General features: G+C 38.7%; 2 protein-coding genes and 2 non-coding genes across 4 annotated transcripts in view; 3 read left to right on the top strand and 1 right to left on the bottom strand.

Moving 5' to 3' along the window:
* LOC138055969 (guanylate-binding protein 4-like) overlaps positions 1 to 4870 on the top strand; it is a 7706-nt gene extending 2836 nt beyond the window's left edge. Inside the window, exons 4-7 of the mRNA XM_068901828.1 lie at positions 1140 to 1394; positions 2147 to 2269; positions 3236 to 3283; positions 3616 to 4870. Coding sequence (XP_068757929.1) covers positions 1140 to 1394; positions 2147 to 2269; positions 3236 to 3283; positions 3616 to 4311 — 1122 coding nt within the window. The 3' untranslated portion in view covers positions 4312 to 4870. The remainder of the gene's footprint in view (positions 1 to 1139; positions 1395 to 2146; positions 2270 to 3235; positions 3284 to 3615) is intronic.
* A 572-nt stretch (positions 4871 to 5442) lies between these two features.
* On the bottom strand, positions 5443 to 5515 carry Trnat-ggu (transfer RNA threonine (anticodon GGU)). Its single transcript has one exon. It is a non-coding gene; the product is annotated as a tRNA-Thr (tRNA).
* A 198-nt stretch (positions 5516 to 5713) lies between these two features.
* Trnat-ggu (transfer RNA threonine (anticodon GGU)) lies at positions 5714 to 5786 on the top strand. Its single transcript has one exon. It is a non-coding gene; the product is annotated as a tRNA-Thr (tRNA).
* A 3052-nt stretch (positions 5787 to 8838) lies between these two features.
* The window catches only part of LOC138057212 (guanylate-binding protein 6-like), a 50156-nt gene continuing 48994 nt past the window's right edge, over positions 8839 to 10000 (top strand). The window contains exon 1 of the mRNA XM_068903266.1: positions 8839 to 9171. The gene's annotated coding sequence lies outside the window, so the exon portion shown is untranslated. The remainder of the gene's footprint in view (positions 9172 to 10000) is intronic.

Below are 10000 nucleotides of genomic sequence, written 5' to 3' on the forward strand. Positions count from 1 at the left end.
AAACGTATGATTCAGTTACGAAATGCCTACCACCCACTTTTTATGACTGATTAACAGGTATTTACAGGAACACTAACAGTAAATCGAAAATGAAATCCGATTTATAGCAGGACGCTTACTTATTTAATAGCCGGGAGTGCAGGCTTCGTAGGAAGCGTGTACCGTCGACAAATGGAAATAGTTTTGAAGTAAACTTATCATCTACATATGATATTTTGAATGTGTAATGAAACAACACCAAAGATATAAATCGATGCAATCTCATATTTTATCAAGCACCCTTCATCTATATTCCACGAGAACAGACACATTTATTAAAGGAGGAAGAAAATAAAAACCAAGTACATAATTAAGTAAAACAAATAGCCCGTGAGTCTATGCTGAAATGCATTATCCTTACTCCAATTTATGGAGACCGGATTAATAGGCTATACAAGAATTCTTACAGAGGGAACATCTTTACCTACAATAAGCTTGAAATATTTCCTTTACGCGAGCAAGGCACATTGAATTGCTCAATTTGGGGGAGCTTGCCTTTTTTCAAATCTCAGAAGTTGTTAAAAAAATCTTTGGAACTTAAAATTTTTAAGAAAGTTCCATGAACAGAGAAACAAAAGTAAAAAAGTTAGTTGAACAATTTGTAGAGGCATTAATATTTGGGGTGCTGTTTTGTTGAACACGAACTCTGCTATACAAAGGATTTGATGAGCTGAGATTTAGGTGTGTACTTGCGTTACAAATCTTGGAGTATTTTTTTTTTACCGTTCGGAGAATTGTATTTACAAAATAATACAGCCTGAGCTAGCTCTTAAACTCGGCATATATACACTGAGTAATCAGCTCGATTAGCTTTTTAGTTATCCTGAGTAAACATTACCTTTTATCTGTATTATTATATTATATTATAAAGTTTAACTTTGGTAATAAAGCTTGTTGTTGTTGTTGTTGTTGTCTACATAATTGTGAGATTCGTAAGAAGGTATGTCTTAAAAATGGACCTAACTTTTAATTTTCGCGCGTGAGAAGTTTGCCATTAGGTTTGTGAGGGAGCAATCAATTAGAATGAAACTTGAAGGTGTGTGGTAGATCCAAAACGTTGTTGATGTGTCAAAATCATTTCCTGTTTCGATTTCAAATAGGAATCTGTTGAAAAGAAGTTAACCTCGTGGCTAACCGACAATGAAGTGAAAACCAGACAATTTTGTAAAGATCTCCTTAGCCAGCTTAAAAGACTTCATCTGGACCCTTTATTTGTACAACTCCAGGAGGGAGGTGCAGCTAAAGTATCTTTTGATGACATCATTGATGGATATCAGCGGATTAAAGACGAATACAACGAGTCTGCAAAAGGCGCCAAAGATGTCATTGCTAAAGTATTTGTGGAGCTTCATGCCGTAAGGATGTAAATTACGCATTTTGTATGTTTGACCGTATGTTTTGTTATGAATTGATTTGGCATTCAAAACAAAGCTTTCCTAGGATGATGCTGTGATTAGTTTTCCTTTTTTCTCTATGTTCAATGTTGTTTGACAGGGCTGTCAAGTCATATTTGGCAGTTTTCTCTGGGCCCATGATTATTAGTAGTACGGTTAATGTCTATGGCAATTAGCGGCTCCAATGGTTTGTCTGAGATCATCGCTTGTACCATATAATTCATGCTGGGTCAGTAGCACACAATTGAATCTGGGAGAATTCATGACGGACATCATGGCCACGAACCGTGAAATGATCATTTTAAAACAAATTGCTCTAGTTGATAGCAAATTGAGATCTGTTTCTTTACCCCATGCAGCTTTCTCATCTCCAGAGCCGCATGTCCCTGCTAGCTGTTGGGGCCTTGGATCTGTTCTTTTAACTAACTTTCCCCCAGCGGAGTTCCTGCTGGCTGAGAAACCCAGGGTCACCCAGCCGTTTTAACCTGACCCCAACCTTCAAACTGGTAGCCCACGCTATAAATAACTCCCACCCGTTACTGAAGGTATAGACTACGGTCCTGTGACCACACCCAACCACCTAATCTGCGGACTTAGTGTGTTTGAGTTTAGGTTTTATGTTTGCAGGCTAGAGACAATTTTTAAAACGGGAAAACCATCCTTGGTTTTACTTGTCAAGAATAAAAGCATGCGCATATCACTTCTTCGTCTAGGAACTTTTGAAGGAAAAAGAGCAATACCTGGGGCAACTTAGACAACTGAAAGACTTTGACGAGGAGCTGAGCCGAGAATTGGTCGCCAAGGCCTACCAAGAGCAGGAGAGGAAAAGGCTCGAGGTAAGAAGGTCGGGATGTGTCATGAAGTACCGGCTCTTTTTTAAGCTAGAACCTTCAAGTATGGCGTTTTATTAGGATGTAGAAACGGCACTAGACTACGATGGACGCGAAAACAGACTTTGCATATGCATTTTTAAATGCTTCTGCTTGTTTAGCTACAAAAAGCAAGTGAAGTGAATGGAAGTGAATACTACATTTACCCTCGGATTGTAGAATAGCTTTATCGTAGCTAATATCTCCAAGCATTTTCCACCCCAACCCTCAGTACAACAACAAAGGCCAGACCACAACATCGGGAAATTCATGCCCTACTCTTAATGATAAGCGTGTGGGTTCTTTTACGTCCCCTGATCATGATATGAAAACCGGTGCTAAAAATACAGACGTTTTACTATAATACTGGCAGCTTGTTTTTTGTTTTATTTATTTACTTATTCATTCATTCATTCATTCATTCATTCATTCATTCATTCATTCATTCATTTATTTATTTATTTATTTATTTATTTATTTTGCTTTAAACCTGTAGTTTTCTTTGGCAATTAGTTTCTTAAACCGATGATCATAGAAAGGGAATTATGTGCTGCAACTGAATGTTCTGAACACATATTGCCAAAGTAATACACAAGTAGAGGTACCGTGTATCGTCGATTTATATAATGGGCTAGAACACAATGAACACTGTTCCAAATACATCCTTGCAGACTGCCAGCTTAGAGCAATTAGGCAGACAGACAGACAGACAGGCAAATGGACGAACGGATGGACGAACAGACAGACGTAGAGTCCGAATGACAGACAAACAGACTGACAGAGAGACTCCATGTATAACGATGTCAACAACTCTTAGTTAGTACATGTATGATGAGCAAACAATTTTGCTACATCTTGCTCTTGAAATCTTTTAAGTGAGCTTTGCTTTTGGCCTTAAGTGCTATTTATTTTTGCAATCATTTCGCTGAACAGGAACAACAGTCACACTTGCAGCAGGAAAATCGCCAACGGAAGCATGAGGTAACAACATATAATTATCTACATAAGGTAAATGAATGCGTGTGTTCATTTTTTAAGCTTAAGGGGAGGATGAGAAGTTATAACACTTGGGATTAGAGGGCAATTGCCTTAAAGTAACTCCTGCCTCTCTTTTATCCAATCAAAAGTGAAACCAAACCAATCGTAACTTGTTGGCACACGTTTTCTGGCGCTTTACTTCAGCTGCGTGTAATAATAATTCGAAATTTGATTGGTTCAGTGGAATGTCTGTGTCCTTCTTTAACTGGCCGGAGTGATTACGACACTTAATAAAAACCGCACTAATTTATAATTTGTACAATTTTGTTTGCCAGATGGAAATGTTAATACAAAATCTAGAGGAAGAAAGGAAACGATTTCAGGAACAAATGGAAATTGAAAGGAACGCACATCGAGATCAAATAGAAAACATGATGGCGGCGAGTATGAAACATGCCCAAGAAGAACGAAGAGCATTCGTCAGCGAAAACCAAGCTTTACAAGACCGCTTTCTGGCATTGCAAGACTGCAACGAAGAAAACATGAAAATGATAAAGAAGTTGTCTGACTTAGCCGCCGAACAAAAGAGAGAAAAAGAGGAACTCCTTCAAAAGATGAAGGACCAAGCCGATGTCGACCAGGAAACGCTAATAAAGAGGATCAATGATAAACACGATGAGGAGATGAATGCACTCCGTGATGACATGAATGCAAAGCTGGATGAAGTGATCAAGAACGAGCCACCAAATGAATCGGTGAAATGTGGAACGCCAGAATTGATAACTAAACGAACACAGGAAGCAGACTGTCTTCAGAGAAAGATAGATGAAACCCATAAGAAACAGCAAGCTGTAGAGGAACCAGGTTTCTTGAAAAAAGCGATAAAATTTGTAGGAAAAGTAGTTGTACCAGTTGCTGGCATAGTTGTTTCTGCTGTTATACCTGTTGTTGCCCCCATTGTTGCACCTGTTGCTGCTGTTGCTGGCAAAATTATTGAGTTTGTTTCAGACCACATCTGTAGTTTAATGTAAATTTATAATCAGATGATGAGGATGAATGAGGTTTTTCTTGTATGTGCTGCAAGAATAATCGATATCAAGAGCTAGGTAATGTGGTTTTCAGCCGAACCCGACGGCCGTAGGTCATAAAAACTCGTATCAGATGCAAAGAACTCAGAGCATAACTTACATTCAGTTTTGAGGGAAATCAAATTAAGCTGAATTACACTCAACAGAGCTTTTATTCCTTGCCAAGACCTTTTGCCTTTTTCTCTCGGTTGTTATCATTTTTACCCTCATAGTATATATAACAATTAATGACATAATTATATACCATTTTTAGCGATTATTACTCAATCACCAGAGTGTCATATCAGCTACAGTATTATTGGTTATTACATGTAGATTAGCATAATTAGTATTAGATTGCATGCTATCATTATTAGAAATGTTACATAGCTTTACCGTGAATATTTTTTCAAGTCAAACTGTTACTTTTTTCTCCTCTTTTTATATTGTGTCCCCAAGTTAGTCTGGGATTTTCCCAGGCTACAAGGCATTGACACGTTAATAAAGTGATATTCTTTTAATACTCCTTCGGTTACTTGCGTGGATTTTTCGATTTTTGGTGTTTACATTATCCACTTTATTTCGTCATCTAAAGTGCGATCGCTCGATAAAATCGCTGTAGATGTCCCACAGTGCTCGCCAGCTCACAGAAATTAATATCCTTTATTATATGGCAAGGTAGCCTTGAGAGAAATCTGAGCGTTCTGATTGGTTCTTTTTTATTCGGGGTCTTGTCATACGGACCGATGGTCACAAGTTGTGTATTTTTTGCTTTGTGCCATGTAATAAATTACTTACTAACCTAGCTTGTTCGAGCCGTACTGTAAAGTATAAACCCTCGGTCCTAGAACGGACCTCGCTGCGCTGGATCCCAACTGCCATCACCTTGGGCCAATATCCCCGGGCAAGGCCCTCGCGCTCAGTTAGGTAGCGGTTTGAAGACTTTTGAGAACTCAGTATATAACAATAGTATGTTTTGAAGTTTATATGAAATAATTCATATTTTGTACTGCGGTTGTAGATGAAAGTGAAGAGTGATCATCGCAGTAAATATTCCAATTTAAGCAATTGGAGAGGAGAAGCCTGAAAAAATCAGGGCTTCAACGGGATTCGAACCCGTGACCTCCGCGATACCGGTGCGATGCTCTACCAACTGAGCTATGAAGCCACACATTGGGAGCGAGGTCAATTTATTGAGTTCATATCTTCCCGTGCAGTGAAATGATGTGAAGTTTATATGCGATGATCAGTCTTCACTTTCATCTACAACCGCAGTACAAAATATGAATTATTTCATATAAACTTCACATCATTTCACTGCACGGGAAGATATGAATTCAATAAATTGACCTCGCTCCCAATGTGTGGCTTCATAGCTCAGTTGGTAGAGCATCGCACCGGTATCGCGGAGGTCACGGGTTCGAATCCCGTTGAAGCCCTGATCTTTTTTTTTTTTTTTTTTTTTTTTTTAGGCTTCTCCTTTCCAATTGCTTAAATTGGAAAATTTTCTGCGATGACCACTCTTCACTTTCAATAGTATGTTTCTGCAATGTTTGTTTGTAAACTACCTTCATTACGGATGATTAGTATAACACCGCCAAACATGACTAGACTATTATATACAAGAGCTACTGCTACAATGTTTTTAATAAAACATTGATTTATTCCTTTAAAAGTAATTATAACATAGCTATAGTCTAGAGGTGTTTTTCTGCATTCTTTAACTTTCATGTCAATTACTGAGTCATTTTCATTTTTTTTAGGTGAAATACATGAAACGCATTGCTATTGAATACTAATCATTTGTGTGGAATGATTAAAAACATTTTTGGGTTGAAAAATGAAGTTATGTCTCTTACATTACACGAGGTTTGTAATGCGTTTTTCTCTGTCACGTTACCATTGGTGCATTTTAAAACAGCTTGCTCGTCTCTAAACGCTTTAGTTGCCAGAGAAACGACATTCTCTCGTAATCGCCGATGTAAGTGGAATTCTTACGATCTTATAATAGCGAATAAACATCTTCAGAACACTGTGGATCATTTCAGGAAGCGTTAGGTAAGAAGGAAGTCAGAAGCGTTTTTTTGATAACGTACAATCAGGCTAATTTGGACCCATTTCCCACGCGAGAAGAATTTGTCTCCGCGGTAATAAAATCATTTGCGAAATACAATGCGAAAATTCTTACAATGGTGTTGTAGCTGTGAAAGCCACAAAAAATCCGGAAAACACTACCATTTATCTGTGAAGCTTGATCGTAATCAACGTTGGCTGTCGTCGAAGGAGTTTTTACGCAATGAGTACGGGATAAACGCGAACTGCTCAAGTAAACACCACAACTACTAAAGTGCCTGGACATACGTAACGAAAGAGGATGAGAACTTTATTGAGAGTGCTGGCCACCCGGACCTTAAGAATGCCGGTGAACCTAAAACAAGTGCCGCAAGTCGTGCTAAGCGGAAAAACAAACGCAAAAGGAATGCTGCAAACGAAAATCATGGCGATGAGGATGACCAGGACAGTGACGACGACAAAGATACTGGCTCGCGTACGTCTAGAAGGAGTGCTAGCACCAGATAGAGAAAGCGTCTTACGACATTCGAGGTGACAGAAATCATAGTTGAGAGAAACGTGAAATCGCTAGTAGAGCTGTGAGCTTTGGCTCACCAACAGAAAAAAGAGGGAAAAACAGATCTTGTTGAATTCCTAGTAAATCACACGCCAAGGGCGGTCGCAGATATATTGAATACTGAATGGGAAATCGAGAATGCTGCGGAGAAACTGACACGATCCAAGAAAACTCGCCTAGAGTTATTGCAAGAAGCGAAAGAAAAAGAATGCACGGAAGGATGTGATGGGTTGTGGAAGATTTGTGCCGCAGAAATCCTAGCCAATAATCAGGTCCCACTACAAGTATTTCGCGACGCAGTGTGTGATCTGCTGATAAAGGGGAGGGGTAAATACCGGAACATTATGATCACTGGAAATGCGAACTGTGGAAAAACATTCTTACTTAATCCATTGACTTTGATTTTTAACACTTTTTGTAATCCTGCTTCGGGGAGCTTTGCTTGGGTTGGGGTTCAAAATGCTGAAGGTATTTTCTTGAACGATTTTCGATGGTCGCCACAAGTTATACCGTGGCATGATCTGTTACTTATGCTAGAAGGTCACGTTGTGCATTTACCGGCGCCGAAAAGTCACTTTGCAAAGGATATTTCACTAACTAGTGACACCCCGATATTTTGTACGGGAAAACATAGGCTTATGTACATCAAAAATAGAATTGGGGATGAACGTGAATGCGGTATGATGGACGTTAGGTGGAAAATATTTCATTTCACGTATCAGATCCCGCGGGAACAACAACGACAACTCCCATCATGTGCTAGGTGTTTTGCAGAGCTTATTTTGCCCTCAGAAACATAGTGGCTTGGTCGTAGACGGTTAACTTAATAAATAGCACCTAACAGAGAGAAAATACCACGGTTAACATGGGTTTACAACGGTTAACAACTGTTCGGAATAAAACAATAGACTCTGATGTTTTTCTTTATGAAATGTTGTTAACCGTTGTTAACCACTGTTAATCGTTCAAATGACTATGTTCCAGTTTGTTAATCGTTTAATCTTTGCATTTAACCATTTTCATAGTCTTCTACTGATTTGCTAGACGAGTTTTGAAATTGAGAGCAGGCGTTTTTGTAATGGAAAAATTCACACCGTCATGGCCACCAGGTACTATAAAGTCTTTATTTACAGTTAGTTTGTCACTCGCGTGACGTGGTATCCTCACTAGGCACGATAAAGCCACGGTTTTATCTCCCAATTTAGTGTTTCTACTAACTGGTTAAGTGTATGGCTAGTATTTTGTTCTCTGTCCCTTAGAAATTATAACTAGAGAAATCCGATTATCCATTGATTCTATGATTTTGTCAACTACATCAACTGGCATGTTCTTAAGGTGGCTCAAAACAGTTTCCAGCACTTTCCAAGACGTAGATATTGATGGGCCATAATTACCACTCTTTATCAATTGATGCTACAATCATGATATCAAAAAACTGCCCAATCACTGGTGAACGCGTTGGTATTATTTTCGTGACACAATAGGTTACCATAGCAACAATATGACCTGCTAAAAACACCCTTAATTTTAGCTTTAAGCGCTTATAACTCAAAAACGAACTCGGTGACCCCCATTTTTTATTATCGAATTGTAATTAGCATGATAAGATGCAACTTTTTGCAAAGTTTAGAAAAATTCTCTGGAGGGGGTTCAGAGCCACCTTAACTTTTCGAAAATTTAAGGTGGCTCTAAAAATTGAAAGATAAGTCATTATAACACGCTGACGTGGCCTCAGAATGCCGGAAATCCCATTTCCGATTACCTCGATAGTATCCTACCGCATCGAGAGCCCTCCTCTCTAAAATCCCGTATCCTACCCAGACGTTTCCGTGAATGAACTGGATAGGAACCTTATATGAAGTGCTTTCTCTCAGGGAAAACCAATCAAACATATTCGACATAAATTTTGGTTGAAAATTCTTATCCCATGCGCGACTTCGAGAAAATTCCCTTTCCTCTTCACGTGAACAATCGAACAGAAGAAACCGTGACAAGTTTGACCGCTCAAGAATGTAATATAACCTTAAGTGTTTGAATAATAACTTGGGTAAATTCCCGGATTTGTAATTGAATACTGCTTGCAAACAAGTCTATTGAGCCAGGAAAGTGAGCGTTGGCTTCGCAGTAACAACTCGCCAAAGTTTCGTGGGCCTCGCTTAGAACAGCTTGATTGAAAACCGCAGCCTGTTCTAGAGGTAACTACATTAATGTCTTACAATAGCTGATTTAGAATTCTGAGACATCACTGAATTCATGGTCGGAAGGTCGCTGTAATCATTTCACAGCTCCACGTACGTAGGTGTTCATGTTGGTAACAAACTAAGCGTAATCGTTTATCTTGGCAAATGTGTTGTTAACTCGAGGAGTAATATCGAAAAAACTACCTTTAACAGGGTCATAACGGCCGGAAAACATCACTGATCGATTGGTTCAAGAACATTCGCAATATATTTCCATATTATATGAATGTAAATATCAATTACGTTCTGAGAAAAGCAGCGTTTTCTTCCCAAAATTGACCTTTTAGATACATATTATGTAAACATTCTAGCTTAGTGGAGGCTTTTTTCATTGCAAAAGTAAAGTTCGACGGCGGAAAAGCCCGTGGACGAAGGCCGCCAATAAAACCCGGACGAGAGGGAAGGGGAAATTACGATATATTTCTTGACTGAGTTTAATGACTTCCGTGTTGAACCGGATGCCTGCCAATCTCGCCGTCTACACATTTTGATTGATCGTGGTTTACTTCCATCAATTAAGTTATAGAACAATGAATCGATTTTCAGAGAATAACGCGAGAAAAATGCAGAAATTAGATACCCCGGCAACTGGGGAGTTGGGAAATTAATCCAAAGTTGTCAAAAGATCGATTGTTTAAATCGGAGTACATGTTTTATTTACAATAGAATACTAACCTTGTTCAGTTCAGCCTCAGTTAATGTAGATGGTATAAGTTTCCCTCTGAATTTGTTTTCATTTAGAGCAACGAAATTAAAAATTTGAAAAACATGACTGTTACAATAT

The sequence above is a fragment of the Montipora capricornis genome, chromosome 7 (genome assembly GCF_036669925.1).
Source record: "Montipora capricornis isolate CH-2021 chromosome 7, ASM3666992v2, whole genome shotgun sequence".
Taxonomy (NCBI): domain Eukaryota; kingdom Metazoa; phylum Cnidaria; class Anthozoa; order Scleractinia; family Acroporidae; genus Montipora; species Montipora capricornis.